Below are 18,930 nucleotides of genomic sequence, written 5' to 3'. Positions count from 1 at the left end.
ATTTCCAGGATGTCAACTCATGACATTACAATTTTAAAATATCAGTGCAGATAAACAATTAAAATTGATCATAGTAGGCCTAAAATGAATCTAATAAAATGTTGACGCACAATTTTTAAATGTTAAAATGTGTGTCAGATCCTGAGAGCTCCATTGTGTAGACTTACAATCATTGAATTAACTGAGCTTTTTAGTGCAAAATAGATTTTTTCCATCAATAAACTGAAACAGATTTGTAGACCAAAACTATTTTTATTTTTTCCTTAACTTATCCATACCTGAAAATGGAATTCTTTAAATCTTTTCCAAGTTTTTCCATGACCGTAGGAACGAAAAGGCACTTGGTAAAATTGACCAAAACATGGCCAGTTCCTCAAAAATAACAATTCTGCTTCTTTTAACATTTTAAATGATTTTATTTTTGAGCAGCCGTATGGCTTCTGGAGTAAAAGAGATCAGGGCATGTGTCTGTCTTATTGTGTTAAAAGTCCTGAAAGAAGAACTGACAAAACCAGAGAAAAACACTCCAAAACAGGCTAGGGTTCAAGAGTTATGCCAAGAAAAGTCTTGGTTTATAATGCAACTAGCCCAAAAAAAAAACTAAACAAAAAAACCCCACACACACAACAAAAAGTTAGACTAATAAACCATTAGTAGTAGCCATACTCATCACATCCACACAAAGAACAGAAAAGCCCACAGGATCCTGGTGTGTGTGTGTAACTTTATTGAAAGTTAAGCAATAGTGGTACACTGAACATTCGGAGCTCTTACATGTTACAGTAACACTTTTAAATAGCAAGTAAGTCATTGTACAGATGTATGCCACAAGTGCATCAAGTTTTATTGTTCTACCTAGAGATAAAGCATTGATTTTCTTTCATGATAAAAGGTTCAATAAATATCCATTAGATATTAATGGCAAACAGATTGTTAGGTTCATACGTAGAATGTTCAATACTTACTTCGTTAACTTTATTATTATTATTATTTCACCAATTAAAAGTTTTTTTTTTTTGTTTTAATTTAAAAAGTCATGTTTACAGATTGCTGTTTCGATCAAAAGTTGTCTCATCGTCTCAACAGGCCATGTTTGGTAATCCCTGAACATGCTGTAAAGAAAAATTTCAAGTATCAAAAAGCTGGACAAGTAATGGAGGGGAACAAACATGGGTCGATTTAAAAAAAAGGAGAAAAAAAAAAAAGCTGTATAACCATTTCTCCCACATGGCTTTCCATTCATCCAAAAACAGGGTGAGGGGGGGGGGGGGGGAGGGGGAAAAAAATAAACCGTGTTTCTCTTTGTATCACAGGTTTGGAGAGTTTATCCCCGCCCATTTGAAGGAGGAGGGACTTAATTCAACCCAGCCTACTAAACCCCATTACATTACAGAGGTAGAAACAAACCGACTACTATTAAAACGCATGGTTTGATGATTACAGAGTTATGGATTTTGTAACAATCATGGAAGCATATTGCAACAACTCATGACACATAGCACAAAGTGCGTTTCTACAGTTGTGTAATAGTGAACAGCAGCAGGAGAGAGAGACAGAGAGAGAGTCTTGCAAATACATGTTCTTTTTAAAAGCAAAACAAGCAGATTCAGGCTGCTAATACCATTTATGGGTGGTTCAAAGAAAAAGAAGAGAGAAAAAAAAAAGGAAATAAATGTAATAAGGGGAGGGGGCAAAACAGTACTGCACACTGACTGACATTCGCCAATGGAGGTCACTGAAGCAAAGGGTTATACAACAAAAGAAAAACAAAGCAATAAAAAGAAAAAAAAAAAGAACAAGGGACAGGGAGGGGTAGAAGGGAGAGGTTGACAATACAATGGGTTAAGAAGAAAAGCAGTACAATTACATCTTTGCACCTTTAAGGCTTTGGCTGGTTTCTTAGTCAGCCTCCTCCTCAGACTCCTCCTCCTCGGCCGTCTCCAGCCAGGTAAGCCACTGATTCACCTGCAGCAGAGAGAGACAGACAGCAGGTCAGACGCCAACATAAACCCAAAAACAAGCACAGACACCTCATCTACTCAACATCCCACGTGTTTAAAAACCAGTGTTTAAATCATGACAACATGCACAGTACGCCGTGTACCTGGAACAATGCTTTTCCTTTGCCAGGAAACTCTTGGGTAATATCTTCTTTCCATGCAAGGAAGGCTTCTTCTTCAATGATCTCCATATCATAGAAGTTGACAAAGTAGCGCAGTAACATTCCTGTAAAGAGAAAAGTAACACGGGCCGTTATATACACTGCTGCAGAGGGTATAAGGGTGCGTACCATTTCATGTTGATCATATTAACGGTCCTAAAATATTGACACTATTTTTGGCACTATAAGGCACTTAACACACGGACGATTTTTTTAGGAAAAAAAAAAAAAAAAAAAAATAGGATTTTATGTATGAATTCTACCAGTCAGCTATTACGGAGAAATAAAACCACTCGGCTGAAGTACAGCGTTATAAGGGTGAGTTTTGTAGTGAAGTTTCTCCAGCACTAAGGCTGGGTGCAGCAGCATTAGCCACTAACCACAGTGCTAGCAATAGCTCTCTTGCTGTTCAGAGCTAAGTATATTAAATTGTAATCAGTGTTAAAACAAGCTATGTGGGACGAACCACTAGCTGATAGCACCTTGGGTTACCCCAACACCCAGGAACTAGCGCTATTGGGAGACATTTACATCCCACTAATGCTAATGCTACTGCACCCAGCCTTAGTGCTGGAGAAACTTCACTAAAACTCACCCTTAGCCAAAAATACTGGAAATGCGTAGATTAACATCCAGTGCTTGTTTTGAGTTTGAAAGAAAATGTTTAACAGTTTATTTATATAACTAATACTTAGTTATTTATACGCTTTCCCCAGCTTCCTCATTAGAAGAGAAGAATGGAGGCACCCTTGCCCACTTTGATGGAGGCATCCTTACTAGTGTTACTTAATGCTCCTCATAATCCAAAAAATATGGTAATCTATATGATGCTGCAGGGCCATCTGTGATAATCTTACACACCCTCAGCTGATCAGATCATGCAATTCTACCTCTTTAGAACACATAAACCGACAAGGGTTTCATCAACATTCTGATGACCAGGTACAAATAGGCTCATCAAATTAATCATTTATGTAATTGCAGTAAGTGATGTCACTTAAAACATGTTTATAATTCAATTGCACTATTTTGCACTATTATGGTTTATGTCAAGAGTGTGATTTAAGCTTATTTATTATTGCTAATCTAAATAAAATGTGACATTAGTTCATCTGGAAAAGCTATTAAAATGATTAATGCTCATGAATTAGGGACCATCACCAAATCAGTAAATGATTTTACTATGATATAAAAGTGTACTTCATATTAATAAAGGTCATACATATTGCATAATTAATTTTAGTTTTAAGTTTTAAGCCTATATTTAAAATCAGTAAAAACTAAAAATGCTCTAGTTTGTGGAAGTTAAAAAAATGTTACCAGTTTTCTGTCTTCTGAAATATCATTACCATTTTTATAATGTTGAATTTGGAGTGTTTGTCTTTTTTGTCTCAGTTGAGCGGTAAAATTCCAAAGCGAGCAATGGATTAGTTTTCAGTCTTGTCACTTACTGTGCAGCTAAGGAAATTTTAGTAATTGCTGAAAGAGCCGAAAGATGTTTCCACTTAAAGTTTAGTCTCAACTGTTTTAAACATATACCATTTAATATACATTAATGATATAAGAATTACATTCTTGAAGTTATCATATGACTGCAGTACAAGTGGGTGATATAGCCCCAAAAATATCAAGCCTAAAACCATTTAACACAGACTGTGGTAACCACCGGCTCCGTACCTTTGGGGAAAGCCTTGGCGTTGCAGTGCACCTGCAGGGCGTACAGGGCGCTGACTTGCAGGTCCACGTGATCATGCAGGAACTTTTGCATCACCGGTTTGAAGGCGAGGAGCAGCTGCTTCTCCTGGTCGAGCTGTTCTTTTGAAGGTGCTGATAACTGCTCCTCTGTCTCGGGGGTATACACCTCGTGTGAAATGTACTGCAAAAAGCTGAACAGGACAAGATAAAAAAATACTAAATAATTAATGTTGGGCAGCCAAAATAATCCAGCAGCCCAAAGACCCCCACAACTCAAGACATAGGTGCATTTAGTCAAAGTAAAAGGATTGAACATTTTTTTTTTTTTTTGCATTGTTCAGGATAACAGCTGCAGCAGACCCACACTAACCTTTTTCTCCTTTGTAAAGGAACATTAAGCTACATTTATTATCACCTTAATTATATGAAAAACTTTTAGTTGCAGAATTGAAAAATTGGTCCCACTCTAGAACATTGGGTGGGTGATCTAATAGACCTAGGTACAATTTTTTTTTTTATTTCTGCCATGATTATCCTTTATCGATTGATTATTCACTATGGGTTACACTTATACATTTGCTCAATTTTATGCATTTTAAAACATGCTTTATTAACATTAGGTTAATGCAGCTTTTAAAACACCTTAATATATGTACAGGCTGCAGGTGTATGTAATACAAAACCCTTTTCTCTGAATGAAGAGGCCATTAACATTCTGAAATCCTACAGAACAGTCGGAGAAGCTGCCAGTTCACGCTGTTACACTTAATAGGAATCAACCACAAAAATCAGCATATTTCACAAGACAAAACTAGATTAGAGGTGAAACGTTTGGTGAACATTAAAATATATAAAATCATGTCACTTTTATAACTTGGAATACAAATCAAGCAACTTTTTATTCATTCTATTTTGACACTTGCAGATTTCCTACAATATTTTTAAATATCTACAAGAACAATTTTTCAGTAACATTTATGAAATGTGAACCCCAGTGTTGCGCGTGAACGAGTTCAAAAGAACGCGTTTATTGAGCACGCTCATTTTTTCGTGGACGTTGAACTGAACGCAACACATTTTTTAATAAAGAACTTGAACGTGAATTAGTTCACATTAGGTGTCATGAACAGCAGGCAACACTGTAAATGAACGTTGGCTAGAGAGCGCGAGGGTGAGAGAGAGACCAACGATGAGAGTGTGGAGCGCGAGGGAGAGGGTGAGAAACACAGAGAGACCAATGACTAGAGAGAGAAAGCGCTGCAATAAAAAAATAAAAAATAAAAAAAATGGCTAGTGGAAGTGATGCACGGAGACAGACACCGATTCTTCATACGAACATTTATCACCTGGTAAGAAACCCACAATTGCAGTGTCATGAGCAAATGTCTACAATGAGCAGTTTCAAAAAACGTATAGTGATTTCTAGCTTGTAGTGTGAAAGTATTTGAATAGCTCACGAAAAAACTAAAAGGAACTGAACTTGAACTAGTGCAGAAAAGCTGTGAACTGGCACAACATTGGTGAACCCTTTTTGTATTGCTTGAACAGAAACTCAAATTCGACATATCAGGCCAAAAATGTACATATCTGCTAGTGCTTTAAGGGGTTAAATTATGAAAAAAAAAAAAAATGAAATTACATAAATGATTAATTTGATAAGCCTATTTGTACCTGGTCATCAGAATGTTGACGAAACCCTTGTCGGTGTGAAGCTTGGGCGAGATGTTGTCCTTGATCCATTTGTAGATGGACTGTGGAGACGGGTCTGCTTTGATCTGCTTCAGAAGCTCCTTCTCCAGTTTCATGAGAGGAAACAAGAAGCTCAGGCCCTTCCCCTCTAGAATCTCCAGCATGCGGTCTTTGTTTTGGTCGATTTCTGCAGACATAAGCGAGAACACATGTTAAACTGATCTCTCAGGGTGAAGCAGGTTAATCAGGTTTAGAAAGCTCAGGTGTGCAGCAGCAGCGGAAGAGGTGGGAAAGACAGAACCGGTACCTGGCAGCATCTTCTGCATGTTGACCTTGCTCTGCTGGAACAGATCAGTCAGCCACTCCTTATCCTTCAGTTTAGCGGTCTGCTGGAGGCAGAGCAGGAACAGAGGGAAGTGTGTGCCGTTCTCCAGAGGGTGGGCCAGGTCCACGATGCTCATCAGCTCAGCAATGACCGCACGGGCAGCAAACTGCGCCAGATAGGACTTCACCAGGGGAATGTCATCCTCAAGCTTAGGACACTGGTCCAAAACATTAAGGAACGCCTGTGAAGAGACAAAAAGGTCATAAAATGATTAAATGCCCCACAATTTAGTTCTCTCGGGTCCACACCCTCACCGCTACAACAATTTACACACTATTAAAATTGAAAAAAAAAAAAAAAAGAAAAATTTAATAAAACAAACTCATCAAATACCTGAAGGCTGAAATCAGACGTTTGTTAATTTTTATTTTTCAGCTGAACATTTAATATTCAACCTGGCTGTAGCAACTTTTTTTTTTTTTAGGTAAAGACAGACAGTACATGCATAATTCAATTTCAGTATCCTGTGTGTGAAACTGATCAATGGAAACTTTACAAGGTTCATGTTTGTTACACTGTATTTATAGTACTTGGTCTGGCTAGTTTTGATTTGACACTGCAGTTTAGTTTAGAGCTTTAGAAGAACTTTACTACATCCTGTAGTCATCATCTTCGTTGGCGGAGTCTCTCTATACTTCATAACTAACGTTTGACAAGCTAATGAACATAGAATTCAGCACAACACCTGGCAAAACAACTTGCTGAAGTCTCTCTGCCATAATCATAATTTCCCGTTTGTGTAAATGCTTTTCTTCCACAGCAGAATAAGTGTAAATGTTTCTCCTCAGATTCCTTTTATTTCATTTTACAAATAAGGGTTAATCTACTGTTACAGTAAATATAGGAATTTCCAGTCTAAGCATGTGTGTTCATACTATGGGTGGGCAATATTATATTGTATACAATATATAGTGACACAGAAATATCGTTAAAAACTCATATCGTGATAATAGGGATAGTTTGTCTTAAAGCTTCACAGTAAATAATAGACTACTTTTAAGTGTATTTATTGTATAATTGTTTGTTTATAGTTTTTGCTTGCAGTTTATATGCATGAAAATAATCTGCAATATTTTTTGCTGCATTATATTATTTTATGCTATATTATTTATTGTGCCACATTATGATTATACTGTTTCACTATTATACTATACTCCTGAAATGAAGGAATTATTTCTGTTGTTCTATATTGCCAAGTATAGTTATTGCAAAAATACCCTGAAATATCGTGATATTATTTTAGAGCCATATCGCCCAACCCTAGTTCATAATACTGTGTGTATTTTGCTTCAAGTTTAAAGACTGACTCACTTTCCTGTAATTGGTTTGAAAGTCTGAACCATCTAGAAAAGAGCTTTCACACTGCAGACAAACCTGACCATGAACACCTTTTAGTCTGACCAAACTGTGGTCCGTTGGTCCAGACTGTGATTCACACCTACTCTAATTTAAATTGGACAAAAAGTGGGCGTGAAACAAGCCACCTAATCACTAAACATCAATCTAGTTTAATTTAGGGCCTTCCATAATTCCACAGATATAAAAAGGTAATGTCAAGTGCAGGGGTGCACTGAAAAGCTCAACCCTGCTTCATAGAGCCGTAACCCTCATAAGAGTCTTACTACTATCTTACAAAAAGTTGCAGTTGAAAAGACAGACTACAGATTCAGGAAGTGTTTCAAGTGCAATTATGCTGTATTATTGGACAGATAAATAAAACTTTTGAACGATTTGATGAATGGGCAAGTTTTTGGACCCCAGAGGCTTCAAACAGACTGTAGTTGCACCTTCACGCATTTGCACATACCTGCATGAAACTCTCCCCGGTGATCAGTCCCTCTGTACGGAGTGCGTGGATTAGACTGCTGAGATGCTCTTTGTCTTCATCCGGACTGTCCAGCGAGCAGATAATGATCTTGCTTAACATCTCTGGCAGGAAGTAGTTTGGAGCCCTCATCTCTCGCACCCCGTTCACAGCATCGCCAATGTTCTTGCTGTTCAGATAGTCGTTAACAACGGTCTCCTGAAAGACACATATTTAAAAGAATGAGAATTTCTTAGAGATCTAACAGCATACTTCATACATTTGTTCAGAACATGAAGAAAATGATGCATACAGTCATCTTGAGCAGCTCCTCTTTGGCAGGCGGTGGCTTCTTGCTTATCTTCTGAGGCTTCTCCTGAATGGGAGGTGGATTGGTTTTCAGGCCAAGCTGTGGAGGCTATGGAGAGAGAAAACAATGATTCAAGATGGAAGCTACACTAAGACTGCAACTAAGTGGATAGGACTGGTGCACTGAGAGCTTTACCTGTCCAAGTGGAGGTGTGGATGTACGAGGAGGCTGAGCGCTGGGAGGAATCATGGTGGGTATCTGCGGCTGCAGCTTTGGCACTTGGGATTTGTTCAGAAGAAATGACTGAGCAGGTCTCAGGCTGATCTGCAACGTGGAAAAAGGAATCATTAAGTCAACATGTCCAACAAACACCAGTCTAAGTCTGAACTGCTGCTTTTTCAATCTGGAGCATCCAAATAAGGGGTCTCTGCTCTAATATGTTAAGTTAATATGTAAAGATAGAAGTCACACAAACCTCATCAGCATTTAACTGTCCTTTCTTGCTGAAACGTGGTGGCATATCCTTAGACTGAGCTTGCTGTTGAGCCTGGTTCTGGAAAAGCAGGTTCTGCCCCTGGAGATTGGAGAGAAGCTGTGGTTAAATACACTCACTACAAAAAAAAAAAAATAAGAGGAGGGGGTACTTACCTGGTTCGGTTTCATGAAAGGCTTGTCAAACTGAGACTGGGAAGCAGGAGCTATGTGTCCGCCATGACCATTGAACAGTGGGTTCACACGATGACGGCCCATGGTGGGGGAATACCTGTCTTGAATAACCCCGGGCCCAGTTCCAATCCCACTACCTGCAATCAGGTCCGATACATTTTAGATTAAGAATTATTAACAATTAATTAAACATCGCCTGCTGCCGTTTCTAGCCGACTGTTTTTAATACCAGTAAAATAGAAAGTAACTATAGCCCTTTAAAATATATTACTGTAGCTTGAAGGAAAATTTAAAATTTGTTAACTAGAGAAAAAAGGGAATTGTGGCTGATTTTAATACTGTAGTGCCTCTAATGGCTTTAAGTACCAAGTCAAACATACCTGGCATTTGTCCGAACATATCAGCTAAACTCCCAAGGGTCTCTCTGCTCATCCTCGTTGGCAAGAAGGGGTTTTCTTGAAAGAAGTCAGTCCTCATTCCTGAGTTCATCGCTGGAATAAACACCCCCAAATCCTGAAGAGAGAGAGAGGACAACACATACTAAACATACAGCACACTACACAAGTCAAAAAGCTTAAAAACGTAAAAAAAAATAAATAAAAATAAAGCCAAAAAAAGCAAACGGATAAGAACTTGCCTTCACAGCATCCTGGCGGATCTGGTTGATCGTCTTAGGTCCATTATCAATAAAAGCTTTCCGAGGCACCCACTTGTTCTCTCGCAACTCCACAGTATCCTGCAGCAGGAAACGAATCCTCGCAGGCAAGTCCTTGGTGTTCATTAAGGATCGCATGCGGCCAAAATACTGATCCATTAGAGACTGGAAAAAAAAAAAAAACACAACCAGATAAGATGGAGAAATGTACAATAGCACAACTCATCCCTATATTAACAATAATTTTGTTATTGTGATGAGCCATCACCTCTTTTTTTTTTAGCTGGCCTTAAAAACAGTACCTTTTTGTTTGATCAAGGAGAGCCAGTTCACAGTAACATGCCAGTATGTCAACTTCTATTATTTTTTTTTTCTTTTTGATTACAATATTCTTCCATTTTTATCTATAGGCAATATCCTATGTAGTGAGCTTGAAAGAGAGGGAGTCTGAGATGATTGATTTCACTGCTTAGCCTTCTGGGGGTGTTGTGGGCCTTATTCAGCAAAACACAGCAGCAGCAACCTAGCCGTTAGGTGGAGGAGGTTACTAGTGTAGGTAATAGTGAACAAGAGGAAGTGTGGAGCATAGAGGACGTGAAAGGTGACCCATGTATAACCGCAAATTTTAGGTGCAGAACTTACTTCGGCACTATGTTACTTTAAAATTTCAATACATTAGTCTTCCTATTGTAATATATATTTTTAATAATCAGATTTTTTTTTTTTTTTTTTTTTTACATATTTTCGGCACACAGTATACACCAACACAAGTGTGGCAAATAGGTATACATAGTAAGTTACTTGTTCTATTATGGGATGTCCAGAATTTCTCTGGGATCAATAAAGTATCTATCCATTTTTGTATTAATACACAACAGCTCATTGATCTTTTTCAATGGGCGACTGATTTATTCCACTGAGATACAAGAAAAAGCAAATAAACTAAACTATAGTTCAACTTCTTGTTGGGACAATATACATCCAAAACAAGAGGGGTTATTCTGACAGACCAAAGCCCAGCACAAAATGATGGGTCAGAGAGGGGACTCTGTTATAAAAGGCTTACCTTGGCTTTCTCATGATCAAGTCTAGGACCCACAGTTCTCATTATCTGACAGAGGCACTCCAAATCTTCCCCCATATCTTTAAGTTGGATTCTTTTCTTCTTTTCCAGAAGCTGAAAAATAAAGGGAGAAAAACCAATATACATAAACTCAAAAGGGACTTCAAAGACTTGAAGTAGACAAATAAGTTAACCATTTAATTTCAACTTACTGTTTTGATGCACTTATGAAGGATAGACTCGTGAATGAGATCGAGCTTGCCAAGCTCCCCAATGAATTTGATGTTGCCCAGCATTTTGATCTTTGCGATGGCGCGCTGCTCCTCCTCTTCAGAAGTAAGAGGGCCATCGGTCTTTTCGTAGACTGAAAAAGAAAAGCAGTTTATCAGCACCTGCATATTAAACCACAGAGGCAGGAACAGGCAAGGCATGCTTAACGAGTTTGGATATGAACTTACTTTCAACATTTCTGGCACGGTTCTCAAATTCATCTTGAAGCTTTGATATTAGAAGTCTCCTGAATGTCTGTAAATAAAAAAAGAATCAGCAAGTTATTTAATACCACAAAGTACAGTCCCACACTTCCCACAACGTTTAGAGTACTTACAGTGCTCTGCTTTTGTGATGATTGGATCTCAGGTGATTGGCTGTCAAAGTTTGGTGCATCCTCTGCCAAACGCAGACATAGCTGAGCATATAGCGAGCTATACTTGGGCTCTTCGAGGGCTTTGTCTACAATCTGTAAAAACACAAAAGTATAAAAGTCAAGCAAAAAAAAGGGGAAATTAACATGTTCCTCCTCTTAAAAGGACCATTAAGGATTGATTATATATTTTCTGTAGCAACAACACAAGCAGAATGCATCATCAGACTAAGGAAATGTACTGGAGTTAAAGCACTGGCAGTAAGTAAGAGCATTATTTATAGGTAACAAAATTTAGCGAGTAGTGAGCAACAATGAAGCACTGCACACTGAGCTGACAGGCAGTCAATTTAACTGAATTGTAGAGCTACAACTAATGAATATATTTTAGTAGTCGACTAATCTTCCAATTATTTGTTCGATTAGTCACGATTATTTTTTGTCGTCATGTCCTCAAATTGTACGTAATACTAGGAGTGGGCGATATGGCTCTAAAAAAATATCACGATATTTCATGGTGTTTTCACGATAACAATATTTTTGGTGATGTGACAAAACACTGAATTAGAAAAATTATTTAGAATTTTATTATTGCATGCAATATGATGATGCTAATTGAGATATTTAAAAAAAATAATTATCAGATTTGTAACAGAAGTCAATGATTCAGAATGGCATACTAATAATGCATTCAAAATATCTCCATATATCCAGGATTAAAGTAAAATAAATGATACTGGAAAGATATAATCTGTCTCTAGTAGATATATAATGGGAAATGAGAAGTGTGAATTTTTATTTTGCTAAAAACCCCTACAGAAAATGAGTACTTTGACGTGATGATTAGGGGTGGGTGAATTGGCACGATATTACAGGGTATAAAATGTTTTGGCGATATTATCACGTACAATACGATATGGCACACCTCTACTTACTACTGGTGAGGACAGCTAAACATTTAGGTCCGCAGAGAGATTTTGCAGTCCATTGATAGTTTGACATGTCCATGTTAAACAAAAAATTACAAAGTATATTATAGGAAATTTAGGAGATTCTAGGACACTTATGTATTTAATATAAAAGTCAGTGTTAACTGTGCAGCGAACAGAACTAGCAAAGACCGACTATGGAGTCATGTAGAGTCAAATGTGTGGACGTTTAATGGACACAGAGCTGCTACTACACTGTATGCACATCTTCCTCTATCGCTCACATGCTGCAAGTCCCAACCACACTGCACCAATTTGTCCCTGAAACGCCACACATGCACACACTGACGTGTATAAATCTGATTTAAGTCACTTTAGTCTGGCAATGTGGACGTAACCCAAGTGCTAATAAGTCAGGTGGGCTAGTCTTGGTTTTCCACATTGTAGAACACAGCAGTTTTGGGAGCAAGTTAAATTATGTTGCAGAAACTATATATTTTTTGCTGTCTAATATTTTAATATAATACTCAATACCACATAATACTTGGCTACAGATCAGTTGCTTGCAAGTAAGTTACTTTAAAAAGCAAAAGGAACATTAAAAGACTGCTTCAGGACACAGCACATGATTAACGTCTAGTGAAACACAATGGAACAGCTTAAGGACCCTGTGGAATGGAATGCAGCTCAAGATACTCACCAGCAAGATGACTCCTTTGAGGATGAGCTTTGAATCCACACCCACATTCAGAAGCTCAAGGCATAGCTTGTCAAACTTCTCAGGGGTCAGTTTATTAAGTATGCTAAGGAAACATTAACATTAAAGTATATTAAGCACCGTTCATAAACTAAAAACTAGATAGTCATAAAATGGCTCATCTTATGCTTACCCTCTCACTTTTCTGAAGATTGCATCGTGTCGTTCTTTTTCGTTGGAGGAGCTAACCTCTCGTCTAGTGCTTCGTGAAGGAACCCATCTCTGAACGCTAGGCCCTGGGGTTTTCCCCAGGAACTCGCTGTCAAAGCAAAAAAAAAAAAAAAAAAAAGCTTGAGGAAAGAAACAGATTTTGCTTTACACTGGATATGAACATGGAGAGAGAAAGCGAACAACTATAAAGTTAAAAAGATATTTATATACCCGTTGCCGGCAGTCTTGGGAAAGTGCTGAGATGCACCCCTACCTCCTCCTCCGCCCGAAGAAGCACTACAAGATAGAAGTGTCAACTTAAAATACTTCCAATGTGCATACAGGTAAAGGCAGATTCAGGAGAAAGGACTATCAGTAGGGATGCACCAAACCATCTCTCAGTTTTGAAATGCATAAACCTGGAGTGTGTCCATCCAATATTGATCTGACTCCATTATTATAAAATCATACCTCATGAGGGAAAGACTTAGTGTGAACACATATTTATTAATTTACTTCTATAGTTATATATTAATATATTATACAAATGTACAGAATTGATTTGTCACTAAAATACAAATACAAGTGAGCAAACATGCCCAAAGCAGTGGGCATTCAAATTCAGTTTTAAAACTGACAGTGAGGTAAACTGGCCTTTTATACAAGCTTCTTTTTTTAACATAGGAACACAGTACATATGTAGCTACAGGCATGTACACATGCACTGGATGGCCGTTACAAGATGAGATGCAAGCAGACATCAAGTGTCAAGGTTAGCCATGATGCTAATTGCTATTTTAAGATGGATTACTCACTGACTATCAAATTATAAATCAACACCCAACACGATTAGACAGGGTCATTTTTGCTCTTTGCTATGAAGATGCATCATGTCCATATGTTACTCTAAACCCAAATTATGAAGCCAAGATTAGAAGGGCTGTGCGTTAGCCACAAGGATAACAGACAAAGCAATCAGCCTCTGGTTGTATAAGGCATATTATAAAGTTTATGATGCGCACATCACCTGTAGGTTCACATGTAGGAGTTACGAAACCTAGAATTCTACAGGGTGGTCATTAGGTACAATTCAGGACCCCCAGTGTGCGACAGAAGCAAGGGGAAAAACTCCTTCAGAGTTGGGGGAAGGAAGGGACCTCGAAGGGATCAAGGCTCTCACATGCCTTGTACTATCATGTGTACTATCAAGGCTAATGTATAATGGAGACCCATTATACATCTCAGACAACTAAGACATTATTTATTTTTACGTAGATTAAATATATTCAGCTGAATAGCCACACCAGCAACGGAAGCAGTAAGTACCACTCCGAAGGTACATTAGAAAGATGATTCACAACTCACCTGAAACGAGAAGCACCCCCCTCTGCGACCACACTCTCCACTTTGGCGGCTTGGCAACGAATGATACCCAAAAAGAATAATATAGAAAGGGCAGGGGGTGGAAAAACGACCTAGAAAACAAAAACAAGAATCGTTAAAATAGCCTGATAAACATCCCAAAAGCATCAGAGTACAGTGTGAGAATCTGCACTTATTCAGCTCTGCTTATTTACAAAATGTAGTAGTGCTGATTTTATTCTTGAGATAGGGTTGTATGAGATAGTATTATTTGCTTATACAGCTCTTGTTACATTATTTTAACTAACACTTATAGGCATGTGCCAGCAATAACAAACAAACATGAATTACTGTTGACTGAATTTATCTGATTCAATTCAGTGAGCAGCTCTTAATATTAATATTCAGAAATGGGCCTGAGCTCTTGTGTTTGGTCAGTTAATCAGTGTCCTGTTAAGGTGGATAAATTACCCAAATTACAACACACTTAATAGAAATCACTGCATTAACTACTGACCAGTATTTGAGCAGCAGTATTTGACTGCATCACCCACCCCTACATTATTATATTTAAGACAATTCACCAAGTCATAATTATGCGATAAGAATAAGTCAATTATGAGTTACTAATTTTGACGATATTCTCACAATCTGATACTGGCAAGCTGGCAACCAAAGTAACCAACAAATGTAAGTATTTTCCTTGTCAAATTACTCTAAACTTTGTAACTGTTCCAGAGAGAAAAAAAATTACGACACTCAAAACGTAGTACCTCAATTATGACTTAGTACCTCAATTAGGGCTGCAATGATTATTCTATATAGACATTGTTGATAAACATTAGTTGATTCCAAATGTTCACTGTCGACTAATCATTAATTTCTTGCACCACAGATTACTGTGGACAGAAACACAATGGAACAAGGGTAATGGGCTCAAACACAGTTTACAATCAACTCTACCTGTGTCCAAACACAGCTGACTACAAATTTCCTGACTAAATAGTAGCACTTTTCAATCAATGTCATTTAAATGACATTTTAAATGTTCTGGACTTATATACAGCACTTAACATAAATGTCACGTTTAGCCGCTTCCTTCATTTTGAACTGAAAGAAACCTTGAAACATGAGCCGTACCCACAGCAAATAAATAAGGAGGGAATGGCACAAGTAATCACAGACTAAAGAGAAATAATCGGCAGATTAGTGGACTACCAAAAAAAAAAAAAAAAAATCATAATTTGCAGCCCTACTCACTATCAAATAATGCCTTAGTACCTCAATTATGACTTAGTACCTTAGAATAATGATTTACTCTGAGACACTCAGAACAATGGATTAGTATCTCAATTAAGACTCACTATCTCAGAATAATGACTTAGTGGAGGACACTTGTGTTTTTCCAAGTGAGTGAAATTGGTCTTTAATAGCCAGCCTATTAAAATAAAAGGAAACACAGTTGAGCAATAGCCTGGGCCTACTAAAGGAAGGGCCTACTGTGGGGGAAGGGGAACCCGGCCCTTTCAAAAGGTGAGAAAGCACGAATTCAGAAAAACGTAACAGCTTAATCACTTAAACACCACAATTATTAACATGTAAGGTTTGAGAAAGTGTGGGAAATGTGGTGTTGAGACACGCTGGAGCCCTGTGTGGCCTGTGGGTTTCTGCTGCTGCCTTTAGAGCCGGACAAAGGCTTCTGCCATGTTGTTCTCTTCCTGCGTTAGGAGGAACACGACACATACCAGCGGAATATCACGATTACACGCTGTGGAAACGCTGTGTATGTCGCATTACTGAAATTAAACGCTTACACGCTTTATATTAGAATAAATACGTGTGTAAAGTGGTTGGTTTGTTAACAGCAGGGCCCTAAAGCAGCCAACGCAGGCGTTTTAGCTAGCTAGCTTTTGTCCTAAAGGAAAGCTAGTTAGCCACAGCTAAGCTACGCTTACGAAGCTAACCGGCTAGCTGGCAAACGCATCCGTTTTTAAAGCTAGTTAACGAACAAATTAGCAAGGGTTCGACGTGAAAAACATGATTTATAGATAAACAACTCATGTAACATACGACATACGATGTTTGTAGTGTGTTATTTTGTTTATTTCAAGGTGTAATTTCTCTTAGCCGGGAGCTTTAGCTTTTTCTAGCTAGCTAAGCAAACTAGTTAGCTGCGCAGCATGAGTCCACAGCTGATCCGGGGACTAGCAGCCTAGCTAGCAGGCAAACGTTAGCCGGTGTGCTGTCGAGTTGTGCCACCCTGCCAAATTGTGCTGCCCTAGTGTACGTTTAAAGAAAAATACAAGAAAATAAAGCATATTTATAAAGAAATCGATTCGGTATAATATTTGTAACGCACCAAACAATACACGAGGGTACAGTTAACAGGGAATAGAAGATATTAGAACCTTTGGTCAGTGTAACGTTTATCAGTTCAGTTTTCTAAGCGTTTAAGGCTAAATGTACATAGAAAAGAAATTACATAAAAAAAATAAACATAAAAAATTGGGTATAAAACGGCATTTCATTTCAGTTAAGATGGGAAAAAAACTCAGAAAATTAAAAAAAGAAAAATGGACTTCTTTTGTTTCAGTTTTTGCATTTCCCTTTTGTATTTCTTACGTTTATTAGCCACTTGCCAATCATACGTTTGTAACAATTAAACGTAAAAATACTGAAAGTGACGGGGTCTCCGGTTCATTAATGGACCCAGGTAATTAAAACATCATAAAAACATAATAGATTCCACATAATGTGGGCCCGCGCATGCGCACTGGTGGCAAAAACCTTATATCTAGGGGTAGCACAATTCGACAGAACACCGGCTAACGTTGCATTAAATGCCCAGTTAAAACGTGTATAGGTAATATTCAAACCAGATTTTAAACACCAAACAAACATTGATTAAAATGTTACATTCTAGGCATTAACTGATTGCCCCATGTTTCACATTTAAAATCAACGTTTAATGTAAATGGGGCATTGCTGCTGTTTTAAATACATGAAATGTGCTCCCCCCCCCCCCCCCCCATCCTAACCAAAATGATGGTTAAAATGATAATTATTACTAATATTATGGTTTAAAAACGTTGTACAAACCCGAAACAGCTTATATGAACAGAATACAAACATGATAAGCCCATTTTAACGCAAGTAAAACTGAACACAGACGAGAGATGTGGGAGAAAAAAAAAATCAGGCCCAGAAAATAGATAAGCTAAAAGACGATAGCTACTAGCTGTGAATCCACTCCGGGTTTTTTTTGCCACCGCCCGGCCCGCCCTATGTACAGCCGAGCTGCAGCGGAACTAGGCACGCGGTTGTCCGCAAATCCCGGCTTGGATTTCTAACCATTTCTGGATCTGGAGCCGAAGTGTTTAAATAAAGCGATACGATCCCACGAAATAAAAGTAAAGTCGAGTAAAATATACACGTTACCTTTCCTAAAAGACCGTCAGCTTGGATGTGCTTCTGTTACCAAAGGAGAAAAGAAGAAGGAAAGAGGAGTATGGAGCGGGTTTCCCGGGAGGATCAGGATGCTGTATCGTAGAGCAGGGCGCTGGGAGCTGGTTAGGCTAGGCTTGTCTGGGTTCGCCGGTGCGGAGCTGGAGCTGCTGCTGCTGTACGCGGTGGATCTGAGCGAGTGTCTGTGATCTGACGTCAGACACCGACGCAACTTTATTCACCAGAACCACCGACCAACCCCTGCGCGCTCGCGTCATAATTACAGGGAGGGTCCCCAACAGTGGGTGGGTCAGGTTTCCATTCAGCTAAATATCACAGTAAATCACTATAAAAATCACTATAACACTATACACATCACACTAAATTACTAATATCACTATTGCACTGTAAATATCACTATAACACTAGAAATATCACTAAATCTCTAATATGTGATATTAGTGTGATATCAGCACTGTGATAATATGTGATATCAGCACAGTAAATATCCATATAACACTAGAAATATCACTAAATCACTAATATCACTTCAGCACTGTAATATCCATATAACACTATAAATTTCACACTAAATCACTAATATCACTACAGCACTGTAAATATCACTATAACACTATAAATATCACACTAAATCACTAATATCACTACAGCACTGTAAATATCCATATAACACTATAAATATCACACTTGATCACTAATATCACTACAGCACTGTAAATACCACTACAACACTATACATATCACTAAATCACTAATATGACTATAGTACTGTAAATATCACTATAACACTATACATATCACTAAATCACTAATATCACTACAGCACTGTAAATATCACTACAACACTATACATATCACTAAATCACTAATATCACTATAGCACTGTAAATATCACTACAACACTATACATATCACTAAATCACTAATATCACTACAGCACTGTAAATATCACTATAACACTATAAATATCACTAAATCACTAATATCACTACAGCACTGTAAATATCACTATAACACTATAAATATCACTAAATCACTAATATCACTACAGCACTGTAAATATCACTACAACACTATACATATCACTAAATCACTAATATCACTATAGCACTGTAAATATCACTATAACACTATAAGTATCACACTTGATCACTAATATCACTACAGCACTGTAAACATCACTAAAACACTATAAA

At 37.9% G+C, this 18,930-nt stretch overlaps 1 protein-coding gene across 1 annotated transcript; it reads right to left on the bottom strand.

Annotated features, from left to right (window-relative positions):
* Positions 1-707: 707 nt before the first annotated feature.
* eif4g2a (eukaryotic translation initiation factor 4, gamma 2a) lies at positions 708-14,381 on the bottom strand. The gene is made up of 19 exons (XM_049465535.1): positions 14,273-14,381; positions 12,891-13,016; positions 12,701-12,803; positions 11,036-11,167; positions 10,887-10,953; positions 10,641-10,792; positions 10,432-10,542; positions 9,348-9,530; positions 9,091-9,223; positions 8,693-8,847; positions 8,520-8,618; positions 8,240-8,368; positions 8,048-8,152; positions 7,738-7,953; positions 5,853-6,111; positions 5,528-5,732; positions 3,839-4,047; positions 2,105-2,226; positions 708-1,965 (listed from the first exon to the last, which is right to left on the bottom strand). Exons 6-19 carry the CDS (start codon positions 10,722-10,724, stop codon positions 1,900-1,902), a joined length of 2,076 nt encoding a protein of 691 aa, XP_049321492.1. The 5' UTR covers positions 10,725-10,792; positions 10,887-10,953; positions 11,036-11,167; positions 12,701-12,803; positions 12,891-13,016; positions 14,273-14,381; the 3' UTR covers positions 708-1,899.
* Between the last annotated feature and the right edge of the window lie 4,549 nt (positions 14,382-18,930).

The sequence above is a fragment of the Astyanax mexicanus genome, chromosome 16 (genome assembly GCF_023375975.1).
Source record: "Astyanax mexicanus isolate ESR-SI-001 chromosome 16, AstMex3_surface, whole genome shotgun sequence".
NCBI lineage: Eukaryota > Metazoa > Chordata > Actinopteri > Characiformes > Acestrorhamphidae > Astyanax > Astyanax mexicanus.
This window is presented reverse-complemented; position numbering and strand designations above follow the sequence as displayed.

What these genes read in the sequence shown, in the direction of transcription:
- eif4g2a (XM_049465535.1), bottom strand. Translation starts at nt 10,724, where the DNA reads ATGCTGGGCAACATCAAATTCATTGGGGAGCTTGGCAAGCTCGATCTC. An exon ending in TATGTTCGGACAAATGCCAG is followed by an intron (nt 8,848 to 9,090) that starts GTATGTTTGACT and finishes ACCTGATTGCAG; the next exon opens with GTAGTGGGATTGGAACTGGG. An exon ending in CCACACCTCCACTTGGACAG is followed by an intron (nt 8,153 to 8,239) that starts GTAAAGCTCTCA and finishes CTCTCTCCATAG; the next exon opens with CCTCCACAGCTTGGCCTGAA.